The following is a 22,733-nucleotide window of genomic DNA, read 5'->3' on the forward strand; positions in this document are numbered from 1 at the left end:
CAACATGCCCAGGACTGGTCGCCCCAGCAAGTTCACCCCAAGAGCAGACCGCAAGATGCTAAAAGAGGTCTCCAAAAACCCTAAAGTGTCATCTCGAGAACTACAGCAGGCTCTGGCTACTGTTGATGTAGAAGTACATGCCTCTACAATCAGAAAGAGACTGTACAAGTTTAACTTGCATGGGAGGTGTGCAAGGAGGAAACCTTTGCTTTCCAAGAGAAACATCGAGGCCAGACTGACATTTGCCAAAGATAAAGTTGACAAAGACCAGGACTTCTGGAATAATGTTCTTTGGACAGATGAGTCCAAAATTGAATTATTTGGACACAACAGCAGAGGACATGTTTGGCGTAAACCAAACACAGCATTCCAAGAAAAGAACCTCATACCAACTGTGAAGCATGGAGGTGGAAGTGTCATGGTTTGGGGCTGCTTTGCTGCAGCAGGACCTGGTCAGCTCACCATCATAGAATCCACGATGAATTCTACTGTGTATCAGAAGGTGCTTGAAGAACATGTGAGACCATCAGTTAGAAAATTAAAGCTGAAGCGGAACTGGACCATGCAACATGACAATGACCCAAGACATACTAGTAAATCAACCAAAGATTGGCTGAAAAAGAAGAAATGGAGAGTCCTGGAATGGCCAAGTCAAAGTCCAGATTTGAATCCCATTGAGATGCTGTGGGGTGACTTGAAAAGGGCTGTACGTGCAAGAAACCCCTCAAACATCTCACAGCTGAAAAAGTTCTGCATTGAGGAGTGGGGTAAAATTTCCTCAGACCGATGTCGAAGACTGGTAGATGGCTACAAGAACCGTCTCACTGCAGTTATTTCAGCCAAAGGAGGTAACACTCGCTATTAGGGGCAAGGGTGTCCTATCTTTTTCCTCAGTTAGAATAGGCATTTTTGTAGAATGACATTTACAGAAGATCTTGAAAAGACTTTTCTTCAGTTTTCTTTGTTTAGTCGGATTACTTTAATCTCTCTGTATTGTTGAAACGGAGATGAAATAACCTTTTATTAAAAATGTTACAAAAAACCACATGCTTTCAAAGGGTGTCCTAATTTTTTCACATGACTGTATATGCCCGGAGAGAAACCAGAAGCCTGCAAACCGGAGCGCAGAACCTCCAACATGGAGAAATACCTCAACAAAAAACCGTCAGCCCCTGCACCGGCCGGTCCTAAGATGGCGCCGCCGGAAGCAGATGAATGGAGCAGGGAATCGGAGGGAGAGGAGGATACAAGCCTCGAGACAAGCCCTGAACCTCTAAGCACCGCTCCGGTGTCCAGAAGATTTATACAACAGGCATTGACAGCGGCCCTTACCCCAATCGTACAGGACCTGCAAGAAATAAAGGCAGATCTAAAACACATCGGCGGGAGGGTGGAAACGCTGGAACATGACCAGACGGTCATCACGAATTACATCAGAGCGGCCGGCGATAATACCATGGCTCTGGCAGCCTCGCTGGATACAGCATACTCCCTCATTGAAGATCAAGAGAACAGGAATCGGAGGAAAAACCTCCGGATCCGCGGCTTACCTGAAAGCATCCCTCATGAAAGCCTACCAGAAGCTGCCGGCGCCATTTTCTCTTCACTCCTGGGAAGTTCCAGTGCGGCCGATATTCAAATAGAACGCATCCACAGGGCGCTCAGGCCGAAACCGAAAGAGAAGGAGAACCCCAGAGACGTGGTGTGCGGTCTCCTGAGGTATGTGGATACCGCTGCCTTAATGCAAGCTGCCAGAAATCAGAAAGAAATCCTGCATGAAGGTGCTAAGATTCCATCTATCAAGATCTGGCATCCTCCACACTGAATAAACGGAGGGCGCTGCGGCCCCTCACTGACCACCTGCGCCACCACAAAGTGCCATATAAATGGCTATTCCCCTTTGGCCTCACCTTCACCATAGATGGGAAGCGCTGCACCATTCGCCTGCCACAAGATCTCCAGGCAGCCTGGGAGCTGCTGCAAACAGATCCACTAGATGTGCCATCATGGCTGCCGTCTGCAGAGATTGGGACACAGCTGCCAGAACTTCCAGAGGCTTCAGGATGGCTTCCAGCCCCACAGAAGAAGAGGAACCAGCACAGGTCTAGAGACACTTGAAGTCCTAGAGACTATGTTGAAGTCCTTGCTGACTCTCTACTGCGTCTCTACGCAATCTCCAGAGAGGGGAAGGTTTCCACTTGTTTTTTGCTCGCCATAATTCCGCAAGTATACCTGAATACCACTTGAATTGTATTGCTCCTGTTCTTGTTAGTGCCGGCAGGGTAGATATTCTGCCTTGTCAATGTTACTTTTATGCAGAACTGTTTGGACCAAATGTACACGGTGCTATTTCGCACCAGTTCAGCGGGTGACGCAATTTGGATACCATCATGAGTAAATGGTTCCACTTTGTACCCCCCCCACCTACCAGGGTTATCTTGGCACAAACCTGGTACATGTGCCTAATTGCATGGCTGCTCACGCCCGCTTCACTGCAGCTAAGTGACCTGCTGCAGTGTTGCTGGCATGGGGGCCATTACACAGTACTATTTGTCATGTTGACAGAGTATTTAGTTGTGAAGTTTTCTGTTCACCCCCTAGATACGGTCAAATGTGCATGTCTGGAATTTTCGGTTCCAAAGTTGCCCTATTCTTGCAATGATGTCGTCCATTAAATGTACAACGTACAATGTTAGGGGCTTTAACACCCCACAAAAGCGCTCTCAGGTCATCCGTCTGCTAAAAAAGAATAACACAGATATCTGCCTTCTTTCAGGAGCTGCATTTTAAAGAGTCTCATATACCCAAAATTCAAAACCCATACTTCCAGCACTGGTATTTTAGTGCTTTTGAAAAGGCAAAGAGAGGGGTGGGTATTGCTATTTCTAAGAGAGTACCATTTACATTGATATCTAAGCTGACGGACCCTGAGGGCCGCTTCATATTCGTGAAGGGCCTCATTGGTACACAAAAGGTTACGCTTGCCAGTTTATACAGCCCTAACCGTGGTCAGAAACGGCTGGATCAAGATCACTCTGAGTAAACTGGAGCTATTCGCTGAGGGGATTAGGTTGATTGGGGGAGACCTCAATGTTACGTTGAATCCCATCATTGATGCCTCTGATGGTTCCTCCCAGTTAACCCAGTCAGCTTTAGGATGTATAAACAGATACATTTCAGATATGAACCTGCTAGATGTCTGGCGACTGGCCCACCCAGATACTAGGGATTTTACTTTTTTCTCTGCACCGCATAAATCGCATAAGCGGTTAGATTACATATTATTGTCCAGCAACGCTGTAGATATGGTGGACTCGGCAGACATAGGTGTTGTGACCGTCTCTGACCACGCCCCAGTCTCCGCTGCCCTTAGATTCTCCAGCTTACCAGCCTCAGTCAGACAGTGGCGTCTAAACGAGACGTTATTGGATAGACAAGCAGATACCTTGATCCTAGGACAAAAATTAAGGGACTTCTTTGTAGTAAATGCAACACCCGGCATGCCCCAGACGACACTTTGGGAGACACATAAGGTGGTTATCCGGGGAGAATTAATAGCCTTAGGCAGCAGAGTCAAGAAAGAGAAGCAAAAGATCATTCATGATCTCTTGGTTCAGATAGCAGATAAAGAAGCGGTCCATAAACGGTCTAAAGCAATAAAAGTTCAGACAGAACTGAACAAGCTGCGATCGCAGCTAAAAGACCATTTAAACATCCAAAACGCTAAAGCCTACCAATACGCCCAATATAAACATTATTCCCATGGGGACAAGGGATCTAAGTTAACATCTTCCCTCACGAAACAAAAGAGAGATTCCATGTTTATTCCCAACATCAAATCCAGAAATGGTAGTATGCTGCATAAAACAGCTGATATTGCAGAGGAATTCCAGGAATTCTACAGGCAACTTTATGGCCTCCCAGACCCAGACCCTTCATTACAAGAAGCAACAGGACTTGTTTCTGAGAGGCCATTAGTTTACCCTCAGATATCTCCACAAGAAGGTGATACCTTATTAGAGCCGGTCACTGAACTCGAAGTAAAAACCCTGCTAACCTCTATGCCCATGGGCAAATGCCCCGGCCCGGATGGATTCCCGGTGGGCTATTATAAAAAATTCCCAGATATACTTGATCCCACATCTAGTAACGTGGTGCAATGCACTCCTGAACGGGGAAACCCTACATAAGCAATCTCTGGAGGCCACAGTCACCATACTCCCAAAGCCTGGGAAAGATCCCCTTCTCTGCGGTAGCTATAGGCCAATCTCACTACTTAACGTAGATATAAAAATTTGGGCCAAACTACTAGCAACACGGCTGAGTCGCCTGCTCCCCAAACTCATTCACCCCGACCAATCTGGCTTTGTTCCTGGGAGGGAAGGGAACCACAATTCCTGTAGACTGATCACTGCAATACAGTGGGCCAAGAAGAAAAATCTCCCTTTAGCGCTTCTTAGTGTTGATGCGGAGAAGGCCTTCGACCGGGTGAGCTGGGATTTCATGAGAAGGACAATGTCGAGGTTTGGAATCCCGACAAGATTTCAGGAAGCTGTCATGTCCCTATATAAAGGCCCGAGCGCAAAAATCAGGGTCAACGGTACATTGTCTCCGTCCTTCCCCATCTGTAATGGGACGCGTCAGGGCTGCCCCCTATCTCCCGCCTTGTATATACTGGTCATGGAGACTCTCCTTCAGGCTATTAGGGAGCATGTGGATATTCGGGGGGTGAAAACAGGAGATAACGGTGCAGAATATATTAATGTGGCTTATGCCGACGATTTACTGATCATGGTCTCCAACCCGGTCGAGGCCTTCCCGCATCTTCTGAAGCTATTTGAGGAGTATGGTAGGCTATCGAACTACAAAATGAATTATTCCAAGTCAGAAGCTTTAAATATTACTGCCCCGGCGAGCTCTATAGCCATTTTAAAAACCACTACGCCCTTCAAATGGCAACCCACATGTGTTTCCTATCTGGGGGTTAAGATCTCCGCGTCCACGGACGATCTATTTCGGCTCAATTATGCTCCCCTATTAACAGAGGTCCAAAAACTGCTTCAATCACTACGCCTCCCCTATTCCTCTTGGATGGGAAGGAAAAATATCTTAAAAGCGTTTGTCCTTCCAAAAATTATGTATATACTACAGATGTTGCCAATATTCCTACCTAACTCGTACTTTACAAAGCTCCGTAGGCTATTTGCGACTTACTTGTGGGGTGGGAAGAAGGCTAGGGCTCCTCACCAGAGGCTTGTACTGGGGCGTGGTCATGGAGGTATAGCACTGCCAGATGTCCAAACATACTACAGGGCCATACACCTGAAGAGGTGGTTGCAGCTCCACTCCCCTGCCTATCACACATTGGGCACGGAATTGGAACTAGTGCAGCTTACCCAACAGCAAAAAGCAGCTTTATGGGGTCAATCCAATGCATCACTGCACTCCTACGTGCTCCTAAAGGGCACCAGTTTGGTCATTAAACAGCTCAATAAGGCTCACGGGCTCCTACAGAACCCTCCCGGTGCGATGCCAGCAGACCTTATACCACACACTATCCAATCTTCAGGTACTCAGGTCTCACAGATCTGGCACAGATTCAGAAGTTTTTCCGCAGCCGATTTTATAGGGAAAGTACGCGGCACCCTACCGGAACAACACCCACTCAGTCTGATTTGGAAGGCAGCTAACTTCCTAGACCTCATATCTATAACAGCTGCTGGGAAACAGCTACTCACCCAGAAACCATGTGTACTGACCTCGACATGGTTCGAGAAGTTAGCGAGCCCCCCCTCCCCTCAACGCAAATTGATATCTAACATATATACGGCCTTGAATACGCCTCAGCGCCGCATAACCCCACAATATGTTCACACCTGGGCCAACGACCTTCAGACCACTTTCTCAGAGACGGATATTCTCCGCATGCACGCTCACTCGCATGGCTTCTCCCGCTGTGTGAAGATCCAGGAACATTCATATAAGGTTCTCACGCAGTGGTACCTTACCCCCAAACAACTATTTCTTAGTGGCTTGAGTGACCACGACAGGTGCTGGAGATGTGGAGAGGAGGGTGGCACTCTTCTTCACATTTTCTGGTCCTGTCCTAAAATAAGAGGATACTGGGATAACGTCTCCCGGATCATTAACGAAATTCTAAACATTAAACTGACATTATCCCCTCAACTGGTCCTTTTATGGCTCCCAACAAAGGACCTTTTGCCATCAAAGAACAAGCTTCCTACACACCTGATTCAAGCTGCACGCTTACTCATCCCCCAAAAGTGGCTGAGTGAAGACCCCCCTACAGTCTCTCAATGGTTAAACAAACTAGATCATATACACCGTATGGAAGAACTGGCAGGGTGGGAACTTAGGACACACGAGAAACATAAGAAGTTATGGGCCCCATGGGTTGAGTATAGGCGAGTGAATGGTACTTCAGCATCTTAGGGTTTTTTAGGCAGATAACAACCTTATGATAGCCTCATAGTCGTGACAGACACATTAGCAGGAAAGGAAGAAGCCAAGCCATCTTCCTCTCTTTGGATCCATCACATGCACCTCAACTGCCTGGACCGTATCTGTCCAGTTCTAGGGACATTTTGTATCCCCCCCCCCCTTATTAGTTTATGTTGACCTTACCTACCTCAGGTTATACTTTGATTGTCAATTGCCAATATTTCCTGACCTTGACATGGAAAATGCACCTTCTATATGTCTTTGCATATGTCAATTGCAGATACGACTGTTCGCAACAATCTTGACATATACATCACTGTATGCTGTGCTTTTCTTGATGCTTTTCATATGTCTTAAGCATAATGTCTATGCATTTGTCATTTGCGGATATGATAGTTTGCAAGAATCTGGATGTATACATCATTGTATGTTATGCTTTTCTTGATGCTTTTCAATAAAAAGACAATTGACAAAGAATATAACTACTATAATACTGCCTCCTATGTACAAGAATATAACTACTATAATGCTGCACACTATGTACAAGAATATAACTACTATAATGCTGCACACTATGTACAAGAGTATAACTATTATAATACTGCCTCCTATGTACAAGAATATAACTACTATAATACTGCTCCTATGTACAAGAATATAACTACTATAATACTGCCTCCTATGTACCAGAATATAACTACTATAATGCTGCACACTATGTACAAGACTATAACTACTATAATACTGCTCCTACATGCAAGAATATAACTACTATAATACTGCCTCCTATGTACAAGAATATAACTACTATAATACTGCCTCCTATGTACAAGAATATAACTACTATAAGGCTGCATTCACACGTCCGTGTGTGTTTTGCGGATCCACGGATCCGCAAAACACAGACATCGGCGATGTGCATTCCGCATTTTGTGGACCGCACATTGCCGGCATTCTCATAGAAAATACCTTTTCTTGTCCGCAATTGCGGACAAGAATAGGACATGTTCTATAATTTTCGGGATCGGAATTGCGGACCCGGAAGTACGGATCCGCAATTCCGGATCCGGGCAGCACATCGTGCTGCTCCATAGACATGAATGGGTCCGCAATTCCGTTCTGCAAAAAGCGGAACGAAATTGCGGACGTGTGAATGGACCCTTATACTGCTCCTATGTACAAGAATATAACTCCTATAATACTGCTCCTATGTACAAGGATATAACTACTATAATACTGCTCCTATGTACAAGAATATAACTACTATAATACTGCTCCTATGTACAAGAATATAACTACTATAATACTGCTCCTATGTACAAGAATATAACTACTATAATACTGCTCCTATGTACAAGGATATAACTACTATAATACTGCTCCTATGTACAAGAATATAACTACTATAATACTGCCTCCTATGTACAGGAATATAACTACTATAATACTGCTCCTATGTACAAGAATATAACTGCTATAATACTGCTCCTATGTACAAGAATATAACTGCTATAATACTGCTCCTATGTACAAGAATATAACTCCTATAATACTGCTCCTATGTACAATAATATAACTACTATAATACTGCCTCCTATGTACAAGAATATAACTACTATAATACTGCTCCTATGTACAAGAATATAACTACTATAATACTGCTCCTATGTACAAGAATATAACTACTATAATACTGCTCCTATGTACAAGAATATAACTACTATAATACTGCTCCTATGTACAAGAATATAACTACTATAATACTGCTCCTATGTACAGGAATATAACTACTATAATACTGCCTCCTATGTACAAGAATATAACTACTATAATACTACTCCTATGTACAAGAATATAACTACTATAATACTGCTCCTATGTACAAGAATATAACTACTATAATACTGCTCCTATGTACAAGAATATAACTACTATAATACTGCTCCTGTGTACAAGAATATAACTACTATAATACTGCTCCTATGTACAAGAATATAACTACTATAATACTGCCTCCTATGTACAAGAATATAACTACTATAATACTGCTCCTATGTACAAGAATATAACTACTATAATACTGCCTCCTCTGTACAAGAATATAACTACTATAATACTGCCCCTATGTACAAGAATATAACTACTATAATACTGCCCCTATGTACAAGAATATAACTACTATAATACTGCTCCTATGTACAAGAATATAACTACTATAATACTGCTCCTATGTACAAGAATATAACTACTATAATACTGCTCCTATGTACAAGAATATAACTGCTATAATACTGCTCCTGTGTACAAGAATATAACTACTATAATACTGCTCCTATGTACAAGAATATAACTACTATAATACTGCTCCTATGTACAAGAATATAACTACTATAATACTGCTCCTATGTACAAGAATATAACTACTATAATACTGCCTCCTATGTACAAGAATATAACTACTATAATACTGCCCCTGTGTACAGGAATATAACTACTATAACACTGCTCCTATATACAAGAATATAACTACTATAATACTGCTCCTATGTACAAGAATATAACTACTATAATACTGCTCCTATGTACAAGAATATAACTACTATAACACTGCTCCTATATACAAGAATATAACTACTATAATACTGCTCCTATGTACAAGAATATAACTACTATAATACTGCTCCTATGTACAAGAATATAACTACTATAATACTGCTCCTATGTACAAGAATATAACTACTATAATACTGCCTCCTATGTACAAGAATATAACTACTATAATACTGCCCCTGTGTACAGGAATATAACTACTATAACACTGCTCCTATATACAAGAATATAACTACTATAATACTGCTCCTATGTACAAGAATATAACTACTATAATACTGCTCCTGTGTACAAGAATATAACTACTATAACACTGCTCCTATATACAAGAATATAACTACTATAATACTGCCTCCTATGTACAAGAATATAACTACTATAATACTGCCTCCTATGTACAAGAATATAACTACTATAATACTGCTCCTATGTACAAGAATATAACTACTATAATACTGCTCCTATGTACAAGAATATAACTACTATAATACTGCTCCTATGTACAAGAATATAACTACTATAATACTGCTACTATGTGCAAGAATATAACTACTATAATACTGCTCCTATGTACAAGAATATAACTACTATAATACTGCTCCTATGTACAAGAATATAACTACTATAATACTGCTCCTATGTACAAGAATATAACTGCTATAATACTGCCTCCTATGTACAAGAATATAAATACTATAACACTGCTCCTATATACAAGAATATAACTGCTATAATACTGCCTCCTATGTACAAGAATATAACTACTATAATACTGCTCCTATGTACAAGAATATAACTACTACAATACTGCTACTATGTGCAAGAATATAACTACTATAATACTGCTCCTATGTACAAGAATATAACTACTATAATACTGCTCCTATGTACAAGAATATAACTACTATAATACTGCTCCTATGTACAAGAATATAACTGCTATAATACTGCCTCCTATGTACAAGAATATAAATACTATAACACTGCTCCTATATACAAGAATATAACTGCTATAATACTGCCTCCTATGTACAAGAATATAACTACTATAATACTGCCTCCTATGTACAAGAATATAACTACTATAATACTGCTCCTATGTACAAGAATATAACTACTATAATACTGCTCCTATGTACAAGAATATAACTGCTATAATACTGCCTCCTATGTACAAGAATATAAATACTATAACACTGCTCCTATATACAAGAATATAACTGCTATAATACTGCTCCTATGTACAAGAATATAACTACTATAATACTGCTCCTATGTACAAGAATATAACTACTATAATACTGCTCCTATGTACAAGAATATAACTACTATAATACTGCTCCTATGTACAAGAATATAACTACTATAATACTGCTCCTATGTACAAGAATATAACTGCTATAATACTGCCTCCTATGTACAAGAATATAAATACTATAACACTGCTCCTATATACAAGAATATAACTGCTATAATACTGCCTCCTATGTACAAGAATATAACTACTATAATACTGCTGCCTCCTGTGGTAAGAAATACAGATGTGATGAGTTATGTAAATGTCTTCGCTCTTGATTCTGGTTTAATATACAAACACGCCTTATAAATATAACTTTAGTTTTTCTGTAGATTACATATATTTTAGAAACATGATCTCAGTACATTTTCAGGATATTTATTGCTCCCACTTCACAATCTCCAGTCCTTGCCCGCAGATCACACATAGATGTCCTTTATCATGAGTCCAACAGTCCAACCCGGACACATCGGCCACGTGACAGAATCTGGTAGCCACGTGCCGAAGTCCATTCTCCCCAAGACTCCAAAGAGACAGACGCTGATCCACAGACACAGATACCAAGAGGTCATCTCCGAGGATGCGCAGGCCGGTGACATGTGCCGCGTGCGCGGAGTTGACGGAGACTGACCGGAGAAGCTGGACGGCTCCTCTTGGATCCTCCTGAGATGTATGGTCCAATGTTAACCAACACACGGAGATGGAATTGTCATCTCCTCCACTGGCGACCAAGTACTGCCCATCCATAGTCATCTGGACACAGAGACTGTTGACCCCACACTGGTGAGCGGAGACCGTAAAGCAAACCGGTGCCAGATCTGCAAGGAGCAGAAGCCTCATTAGTCTCATCCATTCTTTATCCCTTGGTTTTTTTCTTAAACAATGTACTGTATAATTTATTTCACTTAAACACTATTATACCGAGTGCAGGACCTGAGTGGGCGGAGCATGACACAAGTGTCCTTGTGTCACAGTGCATCCGTTTTAAGGCTCATTCACAACACTGTATGAACGGGTCCGTATCCGTTCCGCAATTTTGGACAAGAATAGTCATCTCTATCTATAATGGGGCTCCAGGGACATCAATCTCTTTTTTCCTTTTTTTTATTACTACTATACCTTTTATCATTTGTATTTATTTATTTATTTATTTATTCAAGGTTTTGTTCAGAATAGAAAACAATTTTCAGTTCAGGATTCTCTTCTCTTCTCTAGATCAGAGAGTGGGTACAAAGAGTGTCTCTCCCTGTGGAGGACCGGTCCTGTCCTGCATTACACAGGCTTGCAATGGGCACTGTGTAATGCTTCATTTCACCTGGGGAGGCGCTGCAGGAAAACTGAACACTTACTGCCAGGTCTCCCTACAGATTACAGCTGATCGCTGGGCAACTCCAGCAGAGAGACACTTTGCCATCAGGTTATTGGCAATTGATGCTTTTAACAAAGTGGAGAACCCTTTTAATTTTTATTTTTTTATTTTTTATATGTTACACTAGATTTTGGGGGTCAGACATGAAGCACAAGACGGAGGCACAGAACCCTCCTCATCACGGACATGTTACGTACCACGGTTTCAAATGTTCTCTTTTGTTGTAACCCCGGGCACATCACTCAGCACTTAATTAATGTGTCATGAGCCTCTTCGGTGTGCAGCGGTACTAACGTGCTGGAGTGTGCACTAGGATGACAAGAGACAATACAGCCCCCGCCCAGAGACAGGAACCACTACTTAAGTCACCAATGTCTTTAAATTCTGCTAATTCTATGAAGATCTAACATGTGATGTAAAAAAACAAAAACAAACTCCATGCTTTATACTGCAGGCTGCATAAAAAATGATGCAATAAACAGAAACACATTGTGACAGTTAGTGACTTCCTTTGTTATTTTATAATAATAGCGTTTTATAAATAAAACCTGTTAAGGGGCAGCATCTTAAAGGGGTCGGCAAACAGTGCCACATTAGTCCATGGGCTGTGTGTGGAATTGCAGCTCGACTTCATTGAAGTGAATGGGGTGAGCTGCAGTACCACGCACATCCTGTGGACAGGTGTGGCGCTGTTTGTGGAAAAAGGCAGCCATCTTTTTCTAATCCTGCACAACCCCCCTTTAAATGCTAGTAATGGCCACAAATCAAGCACCATAAGCGTCACCTACAGACTTACCCGGCAAAGGACAATCTGGGTGCCCCTTCTCCAGCAGCCTATCGGCATGGGATACTGTAGCAGTTATATCCCATAAGGCAATGCGACCATCTGTAGCGGCGCTGCACAGCATGACTCTGAAATAAAGAAAAAGCGTATTCATCCAGTGTCAGCCTATAGCAAAGGTACAAATGCATCACATGACACAACCAATATGGCCACCATTACATTTCCCACGGGGGGTGTCACTCAGCTTTGCCAGGTTCCTGAATACCAAATACTCTTATCTGTGTAGTAACGACTCCCGAACGTTCTGTCCTATCTAACATCTTGAAAAAAATGAGATTACTCGAAGACTTGCACTTTGGGATAAACGCCCTTTAAAAAGAGTGGTCAGCCCTAATAGAGTATATGGACATCATAAAGGGGGCCCCCTCTTATCAGACACAACCAAGAACCGCTTTAAAGAGGGACTTCCACTCTGGAGGACTCAATGACACGATCGCCTATTCATTTCACTGGAGGTCGCGTAATACCACATTTCTCCTGTAGTGGCCACTGCAGGAGAAGCGTATGGCGATCGCCGATCGTCAGGGAATTCAGTAGGCGGTCCACCAGATGCATTAACCCCTTAAAGTCGAGTATACATTGGTCTGTGACACACTATATAACATTTTTCCGGAGTTTTACCTTGAATCGTTGCCGGAAGTGTGGACAAAGGTCTCGACTTTCAGTACACAGCGCTGGTGGTAAAAGGACTCCGCTACCAATATCATCTGCCGGGAACGCTCACTCATCGCAAAGAATCTACAGAGACATAAAAACCACCAAGTAAACTAATCAACATGGCGTCAATGAACAGTCTGATATACAGGGTTCAAAACAGACCCCCGATGCTCCAGTCGGGGGTCTCAAAACGTAGACGCACGACATGCTAATTACAGGTCTTAGCCAATCAGATGGCCAATCCCGCGCAGAAGCAATTTTTTTTTTTTTTAATCGGACAGACAGAGTGTCGCGACATAAAACCTCCCTTTTATTTTGTTAGCGCATCTTATAGTGGACTGAATATTTAAAGGGAACCTCTCACAGTATATAAGCTATATGAATGTTACATAGTTACCACAGTCATTCAAGATAATTCAATCCAGGCACTATAATGCCTTAGATGCTGCAGTTGATAGTGACTTCGGCATCTGATTGGCTGGACAGTGAGGGGGGCTCACTCTGTGACACCATGTTCCCATCCCCAAAATGGGTGCCAATAATTGCTATGGCAGCCTAACAATGGTCCCCTGGTTTGCATTGTATAAATATGCCTACTAGACAAAATAAATTATAATAATAATAATTATTGCTTTTGGAATGCGAGGATAAAAAAAAAAACTAAAACAAAAACAAAAAAAACACCAGATTTTTAAAGCACAAATTAGGCGAATCGTTGTGGGTTTAAATTCAGTGCTAGACACTTGGATGAAGGATAACATCCTGCAGTCACCACTAGGTGGAGCTCACTGACCAAAGGATATAATAAATGTGTCTTCGGTAGCTCCCTCTAGTGGTGACCATAGGTACACATTACAGGGTTTGTCTGGTGACGTTAACATAATTCACACCTTACAGATCCATCACTACAGGCAGCGGCGAGATACACGCAGGACGCAGGCTTCACGCTATTTGGAATCTCATCCACTGTGGAGACTGACAAGTATCTGGCAAAAAGACAATAGAAGCCATTAAACAAGGCATAAAAAAAAAAAACTTAAAAAAACAAAATAAAAAACGTTTTACATAATAACCCCTCGGCGTCACCTGCTGTACATTTACTGTGCCGCTGCTACGACAGATAATTTAGATCCTGGCTGTTTAACCCCTCAGATGCCGTTGATATAGGGAGGAAGCGCCCTTTGTCACCCCTGCAGTGCTCCCACGATGCAACAAGCGTCTGGTCTCTTGATGGGTCCTGTACTTGCATGCATGTCAACAGGCTCTTAAAGGGGTTGTTACAAAGGTGCAAGGAGAAGAACAGCAGGAACTCCAGAAAGGCACAACTTCCCTATTTCGTGCCATTCTGGAGATCCTGCTGTTCTTCTCCTTGCATCTTCGACCCAACCGGCATCTGAAGGGACCCCCTTGCCAGGCATTTTCAAAGGCCCTTGGTGGTGTTGTGCCCACAGCACAACATTAGAAGGTGAGCGGCTTTGGTCATCCTCTCACTTACCTTCTTCCTTTGCGGTCCTACCTATGTTGCGCTCTCTGTTCTAGTTATTCTTACGGTTACAAAGGTGAGATGAGAAACAGTCCCGATCCAGCAGGGAAACAGCGAAGTGCTCCGGCGCTCTCTGTTGCAGTAGCTCCAATTGCAGTGCATGGGAACCACAGAAACAGTGTGGCACAGCAAGCAGTTTCCGAGTTAGGGCTCATGCACATGACCATAAGTCCGCAAAACACGGATGACGTCTGTGATATCCGTATTGCAATCCATTGTACCAATGCCTGTCCTTGTCTGCAAAACGCACAGGAATAGGACATGTTCTATTTGTTTGCGGAACAGACAGGAGGATATACGGAAATAGAATCCACACAGAGTCATTTCCATTTTTTTGCGGAAACATTGAAGTGAATGGTTCCGTATACCGGACCTGTAAAAAAGCGGAACAGAAAGAGAAAAAAATATGGTTGTGTGCATCAGCCCTTAGGGAAACTGCATAGCTTGCTGTCCTACATTGTTCACCTTCTGTAGCTTGTGCGTTCTGCTGTATCCCGGCTGGCTGTGTCTCATCTCACCTTCGTAACAGCAAGATGAGGCAACCCCTTTAAGAGCCTGTTGGCACCCATGCAAGTAAAGGATACCCTCCCCTATCCATCAAGAGACTAGACACTTGTTGGGTGTTAATGAAACCCATTGGAAGTGGTCACAAAGGGGGTCTGCTCCCTCTATCTACCTTTGTAACAGCAAGATGAGACAACCCCTTATGGCAGGCATGGCCAACCTGTGGCTCTCCAGCTGTTGTAAAACTACAACTCCCACCATGCCCTGCTGTAGGCTGATAGCTATAGGCAGTCTGGGCATGCTGGGAGTTGTCGTTTTGCAACAGCCGGAGAGCCTCAGGTTGGCCATCCCTGCCTTATGGTAACATAGTCTGTGGCACATGTATCCATAGCTCTCAAGGAGGACACATGAGCGGGCAAGTTGTTTCATGTACTGTAAGTATATATGGATAGCTCCTGCCACCTGCGCAGATGACAGACCCTCTAACTTAGGATAATTCCCCATTACCAGACAGTTACCTGGTTTCTGGGTCCATCTTCAGCATCCTGTGTTTATTCCTGATTCTATCCCAGTGTTCATCCAGTCGATGGGAAGCCAAGTGGATGACTTGACACGTAATGCTGCCATTAACCTCCTCTGCTTGGATCCACAACCGATAAACCTCAATCTGAGCCCTACCCCCAGCAGTGAAGAGCAGAGTCGAGAGGACACCATCTTGATGTGTGGTCCTGGCTAAAGCCAAAGTTTTCACACTGGAGAGATGGTCACTTAGGGTAGAAAGGCAATTAAGGTGTTTAGAATTTTCATTGAAGGACCAAATATTAACGGTGGTGTCTTCACTGCTTGTAATAAGGATGCCAAGATGTTCCTTGCTGGAAGTCATAACCGTTCCACCATACTTAACACAAGTCAGTTCTCTGCCATGCAAAGGTTCCTTTAACACATTCTGGATTCTTTCAGCCGGTTGGCTTTGGTAGGTGAACAGATCACCAGATTTAATAAAGGCAAACACTTCCAATGGACCTTCTGTCTTGTAGCTCCAAGATCTGTGTCCTCCACCGCAAGGGATGCAGAGACGTTTCTCATTAGTTCTCGTACTCCACACCACAAAGTCAGTGGAGTGGAAACCATGGACGTATATGTCTCCATCGGGTGTAAAAGACACACTTTCAATCCACTCCATCCCTTTACAAGACTTGAGTTTGCGGAGCATGACCAACTGGCGCCCTTCCAACTTCAACTGGCGGTAAAACCCATCTCGACCACTGCTGTACACAAAGTTATTATGATAAGCCACTGATGTGACACCTAATTTACCATGAAGGCCAAAAAGAACATGGATCGGTTCTTCTTCTTGCCCTTGTGGGCTGGAAATGTTAGACGTTTGAGGGTTGTTGGCATTTTGTGAAGATCCGTCCTTGACTGGAAACAGCACCAGTGAACCTCTGCGGTCACCACATACAATCAAACCTTCTTCAGGCACAAATGCTATGCTAGTATGCCATCTCTGCTTGCAGGTAGGTAGAAGAAACCTACGCTTCTCAATGACAGATGCGATATCTCCAGACACACATGTGACTTCAAGCCAAACGAGGACTCCGTTAGGACCAGAAGAAAACAGGCTACAGGTGTCTGATGATGAGGCAACCCAAGTCAGGCTGTGCACTTTACCTTCATGGTGCTTCAACTCCTTGCAAGAGGGAGCAGATGAAAGTGAGAAGATCTTAACGCTGCCAGTTATGTTACCGATGGCACACAGGGTGGACTCAGCCAATCTGACCACCTCTAGGAGACCATACGATTTATAATTCTTATCCTCCAGTACCAAGGACCATTGCTTACTGGTAAAATTATAAGTGTATATAAAGCCCAAGTCCGTCATTACAACAAGACAACTGATATCCGCTAACATGATTGCCTTCGGGACCCCAATGTTCTTAGAGCCATCAAAATGTAGGTTCAGAAGGTTGGTAGAGGAGGAAGACTTTTCTTTAATTTGCCAGAGTCGTATACCAGCATCTGCTCCACCTGTCGCCACCAAACCAAGTTGGTCCTGGACGGCAACAGCTCTGATGCCCCGACCTTTATGGCCTTTAAAGTTATGGATAATGTCGCCACTGTAGTTCCACACAATACAAGCAGAGTCTTCACCGATACTGATTATGTTGTCTGGGAAAAGTCTGACCGACCACACTCGCGATTGGTGCCCGTACAACACGAGAAGACACTGGACCTCTGGATCGTGGTCAAGAAGACTGCCCACGTTCCACACCCTGAGGCTGCGATCGTCGGAGGCCGAAGCTAAAATACCCCCCTGCAATTCATAAGATATGCTGAAAATGACGCCATCGTGCCCGCTTATTCTCCTGCGAGGCTCTACTCTCCCTTCTTCATTGGTTTGATCAGACATTCCCCATATGACGAGCTGGTTGAAGACCGTCCCAGAGATCAGAGTGAGCTCTTCCCAGGTTCTTCCCACAAAATGAGCAGAGTACAAGATGCATTTTTCTGAGCAGTGGATTTCCTTTAGAACTTTTCCTTCCCTATAATCATAGTAAGCTACAGAATTGTGGCCCAAAGCTACGCCAAGGTAAGCAGCAGACTGCGAGTCATCTCCAAGCCACTGAACGTCCCATATCCAGTCATGCAACTCTCGAAGCTGACAGACTTTGGACAGGCTTACTTCTCCGCTGTTGAAATTCAGCACGATTAGACCCTTACTTCCAAACACACACAAGATAGAGGAGTCTGAGTCTTCTGAAGTGGAAGTCTTTATCCCATGAATGGTGTAACCTGCAAGAACGTTCTCCTTGAGCCTCAATGATGGGAAACCGCTGCTTGTTACGCTATAAACTGTCAGATTAGGGCCTTCACCTAGAAGATAAAACACACAGTAATGCAGTCTTGCATGGTTGTTATTGCCTCTCACATACGGTTGTATCCCAGCTTTTTGGACCTTGATTAGCAGACCTGTCACATTATGTAGCAACATAGGAGTTGCTAAAATGTCTAGGATTCTGGGAAAGCTGTGTGATCTGCAATGGCAACCCTATGATCACCTACTGTAGCTTTTCCAGAAACACATATAACCAAGTGTGTACTAAGGTGCTTACCCCTTTGATTCCTTGTTTTGTGAGTGGTTAGTGGTACCTGGTACCTGGCCATGTTCCTGAAGTCTGAAGCAACTACATGTGTACTGAAGACTTTTAGGGGAGAGGGGGGAAGGAAGCTAGAAAACATCCAGCATGTAACAAAGCACTCAGCTCCATTGAAGACTTCATATGGGTAAGATGTGTCCTGCTACTCTACCTCCGTTTGTATCGTCATATGGTCGTCGGCCAGGTGCCATATTGGGAGCTAATCGATGGGGAGCTGGCCAATTTGTTCACAGCTTTGGTGACTGCGACTTACTTTACTCTGTATGTCATCATTATCATAGTTTAGTAAACTTTTTATGCACCAAAGTCGTGTTAAGCCTATTTATTCCCAAATCTCAATTCACAGTAGTACACAAAGAAATGGTTATATGAGCGTAGGATATAACCATATAGACATGGCAGAAGCAATGGCAGATCCATTTGCTGTCCCCCAGGTATCCTTTAAACGTGTTTCTCTTACGTCTTACCAGCAACACAACAATGGGGTAATTCTGCCCATGTGATCTGGAAGGACAGATGGAAATGTAATAAGTAAATAATTAAAGGGGTTATTCCCGCGTCGGGGGAAGGGGGGGGGGGGACAGTAAGCCAATAGCAGGCAGTGATGGGGAGGAGCCTCCCTAGCGTCACTCAGGATGCTAAGGCGGCTCGTCCCCATCACCACCCGCTATTGGCTGCCCCCCCCCCGACGCTGAATGTTTACACCTGCGCATGTGGAGATGCAGCGGCGGCCATGCGGGCTTCAGAAGAGACGCGGGTGCCGGGGTGTGAGGTAACACATTGTTGGTGAGGGGACCGGGCATATGGGGAGGCATTTCAGGGGTCAGATAACCCCTTTAATCAATCAAACACCATCTTTTACACTACAAAGGAGTCTAATACTCCACCCTATATTCTGTACTACAAGAGGACCCTCCAGATGGGGTTACTTGATCTATCCCCATTGTTGTGCTGCAGGTAGGATATAAGGGAAGTTAGGGTTTGTAATCTGTTTTCCCTTAGTCCTAACACCAGCACAGATATCCCGCCCTTTTCTTTCTTTTACTTCATAACTACGCACTTTATAGTGTAAGGGAGGGTGCGAAACACCAAAAACAATGGGCTCCCTGTTGATCGCAATCAACCAAAGTGTACAATACAAACTGAAAGCTCCTAAAGCAATAACAATGACACCTTGCAACAACAAAAATGAAATAACAAGTAAATGGCAGACATTCACCCAGAAACACAAGGGGGCGCCATGCTTGGTCAGAAATAATGCATCAAAACGGCTAAGACTAGTATCACATCAGTATGGAATATATAATGATGTGAAAATACCAGCGAGCAATATGAGGCGAGAGCCCTGCATGCCGTCGGTAACTTTTACCTCGTCATCTTGCTTCATTATTTTTCATATTGCTTGCTGGCGTTTCCTCATCACTATATACTGCATACTAGTAAGGCTTATGTTATTCAGTACATCTGATACTAGTCTAAGGCCTCTTTCACACTTGCGTTGTCCGGATCCGGCGTGTACTCCACTTGCCGGAATTACACGCCGGATCCGGAAAAATCCAAGTGAACTGAAAGCATTTGAAGACGGATCCGTCTTCAAAATGCTTTCAGTGTTACTATGGCAGCCAGGACACTATTAAAGTCCTGGTTGCCATAGTAGTAGCGGGGAGCGGGGGAGCGGTATACTTACCGTCCGTGCGGCTCCCGGGGCGCTCCAGAATGACGTCAGAGCGCCCCATGCGCATAGATGACGTGTCCATGCGATCACGTCATCCATGCGCGTGGGGCGCCCTGACGTCACTCTGGAGCGCCCTGGGAGCCGCACAGATGGTAAGTATGCTGCTCCCCCGCTCCCCACTACACTTTACCATGGCTGCCAGGACTTTAGCATCCCAGCAGCCATGGTAACCATTCAGAAAAAGATAAACGTCGGATCCGGCAATGCGCCAAAACGACGTTTAGCTTAAGGCCGGATCCGGATCAATGCCTTTCAATGGGCATTAATTCCGGATCCGGCCTTGCGGCAAGTCTTCAGGATTTTTGGCCGGAGCAAAAAGCGCAGCATGCTGCGGTATTTTCTCCGGCCAAAAAACGTTCCGTTCCGGAACTGAAGACATCCTGATGCATCCTGAACGGATTTCACTCCATTCTGAATGAATTAGGATAAAACTGATCAGGATTCTTCCGGCATAGAGCCCCGACGACGGAACTCTATGCCGGAAGACAAGAACGCAAGTGTGAAAGAGCCCTTAGCAGTTTTGATGCACTATTGCCGACCAAGCATGGCGCCCCCTTGTGTTTATGTGGGTGAATGTCTGCCATTTACTTGTTATTTCAGTTTTAAAATATTTTAATAAAGATGCAATGTGTCATTGTTTTAGGTGGGTTTAATTATTTACTTATTCAATTTCCATCTCTCCTACCCGCTTCACAGGGGCAGAATTACCCCATTGTCGTGCTGCTGCTAGGACTAAGGGAAAGCATATTAAACGATAGAAATCCTAACATATATGGCTGAATACAATTTTTAAGAACTGGATGGAAGAGGACCTAGTTTTGCCTACATATAATTAGATTCTGGCTTCACATACATATAAATATCCACAAGAGCTTACCCGCCAGAAGATGATCACCCACAAACTCCAGCGCAGTAATCGGAGCCACCAGCAGCTGTGACTCCATCTTGGTCATACAGAGAAGCCTTTACAGAACCTCATCTAGAGAGGTGTCCCCATACGTCTCCATTAGTCTAGAAAAAAGCAACATTTTCTTAATATTCATCATGTGGATTAGACACCCTAAGAAGGGCTTATGCACACAAACGTAGTTTCTTTCCATGTCCGTTCCATTTTTATTTTTTTTTGCAGAACCATTCATTTCAATGGGTCCGCAAAAAAAAACTAAAAAATGGAAGTTACTCAGTGTGCATTACATTTCCATATGTCCATATTTCCGTTCCTCAAAAAAACATGTCTTATTATTGTCCTGCATTACGGACAAGGATCTATTAGGGGCCAGCTGTTCCGTTCCGCAAAATACGGAATGCACGCGGTCGTCATCCGTATTTTTTGCAGGCCACAAAATACATACAGTCGTGTGCATGAGCCCTAAAGCTGGACATAGATGCAAAGTTTCACTCTGGATCAGAAGAGCGCTGCTCCTCCAGTGGAGAACATGACATCAAGCATATTATTGGCCTAGGAGCAGAAAACAATGGCTGCCTCCAAAAACAGCACAGCGCCCCCCCCATGGGTTGTGTCCGGCATTGCAGCTCAGCTGTACACAGGCTGAGGACAGACGTGGCACTGCTTGTGGAAGATGCAATTGTGTTTCTAGCCCTGGACAACCCCTTTCATGGTCATTATTTATAGTATGCATCTCTACAGCCATATAGCGGAAGGGGAGGGGGGATTGCCAACCCTTTTAAAGCTAAAAACTGTAAGGGCATGCTGGGAAATGTAGTTTTCCAACTGCCAAAGGTTAACCATTTTTCAGCCTGCAGAGAGATATATCACGTGGAGAACCACAAGTCACAGCATGCCTGTGGTGCAGGGAGACATGAGCAGCCCCACTCCGCTCTGAGCTGTCACTAGACATCACGCCCTCCACCACTGATACAAACTATCGGCTATTTAGTGAAACAAATGGATCAAATGTCTCTTTCATCAATGAACTGTCAGGCTTGTTATACTCACACATGCTTTTTCAGATGCACTTCCGCCCGCACCTGTCACGTGCTTTCCGCTCAGTTCTTCCGTCCAATCACGACGCCTGACACTGAAACCTCCAGGAATGTAAGCTGAATCGTAATTGGATGTTTGCTGACAGAGCCGGAAGGAACGCCCCGAAGCCGTTGCTAGGTGAGGAGACGCTTGGAGCACGTGATCTGTCTGATCCGTGTGAATTGCAGAGGTAGAACTCCTATAGTTTAGCGCCGTGTGGTTCGGCCGGTGTACAGATTGTGCGATCAGTAGCGGCAGCGATTATTAATTCATTATTAATTAGTCATTTTTCCTTTTCATTTTGTGTTTGGCAGGTGCTTTGTAATTCTTATAGTTTTTGTCTAGTTTGGTAGTTAATCTGAATGATCAGTGCTGCACTGTAAAGCATGGTGGGGAATGGACTGAGCACTGGCGGATTTTAGACTCCATTAGGCACTGAGGAAATAGGTTGTCCGGTCCCAAAATCAATTTTTTTTTATGTGCTCCTAAGACCCCTCACCATCCATCCACATGCCCCCAATGTCTGTTTTTCAGATGGAAGACCTGCCCCCTGGAAGACACTGGCAGATC

The 22,733-nt window shown here is 43.8% G+C and overlaps 1 protein-coding gene across 1 annotated transcript; it reads right to left on the reverse strand.

The window, feature by feature from the left end:
* Window positions 1-10,646: 10,646 nt before the first annotated feature.
* WDR6 (WD repeat domain 6) lies at window positions 10,647-22,164 on the reverse strand. The gene is made up of 7 exons (XM_044301192.1): window positions 22,137-22,164; window positions 21,057-21,190; window positions 15,805-18,160; window positions 14,130-14,225; window positions 13,204-13,320; window positions 12,535-12,650; window positions 10,647-11,187 (listed from the first exon to the last, which is right to left on the reverse strand). Exons 2-7 carry the CDS (start codon window positions 21,130-21,132, stop codon window positions 10,748-10,750), a joined length of 3,201 nt encoding a protein of 1,066 aa, XP_044157127.1. The 5' UTR covers window positions 21,133-21,190; window positions 22,137-22,164; the 3' UTR covers window positions 10,647-10,747.
* Window positions 22,165-22,733: the final 569 nt, after the last annotated feature.

Source organism: Bufo gargarizans, chromosome 7 (genome assembly GCF_014858855.1).
Source record: "Bufo gargarizans isolate SCDJY-AF-19 chromosome 7, ASM1485885v1, whole genome shotgun sequence".
NCBI classification, from domain to species: domain Eukaryota; kingdom Metazoa; phylum Chordata; class Amphibia; order Anura; family Bufonidae; genus Bufo; species Bufo gargarizans.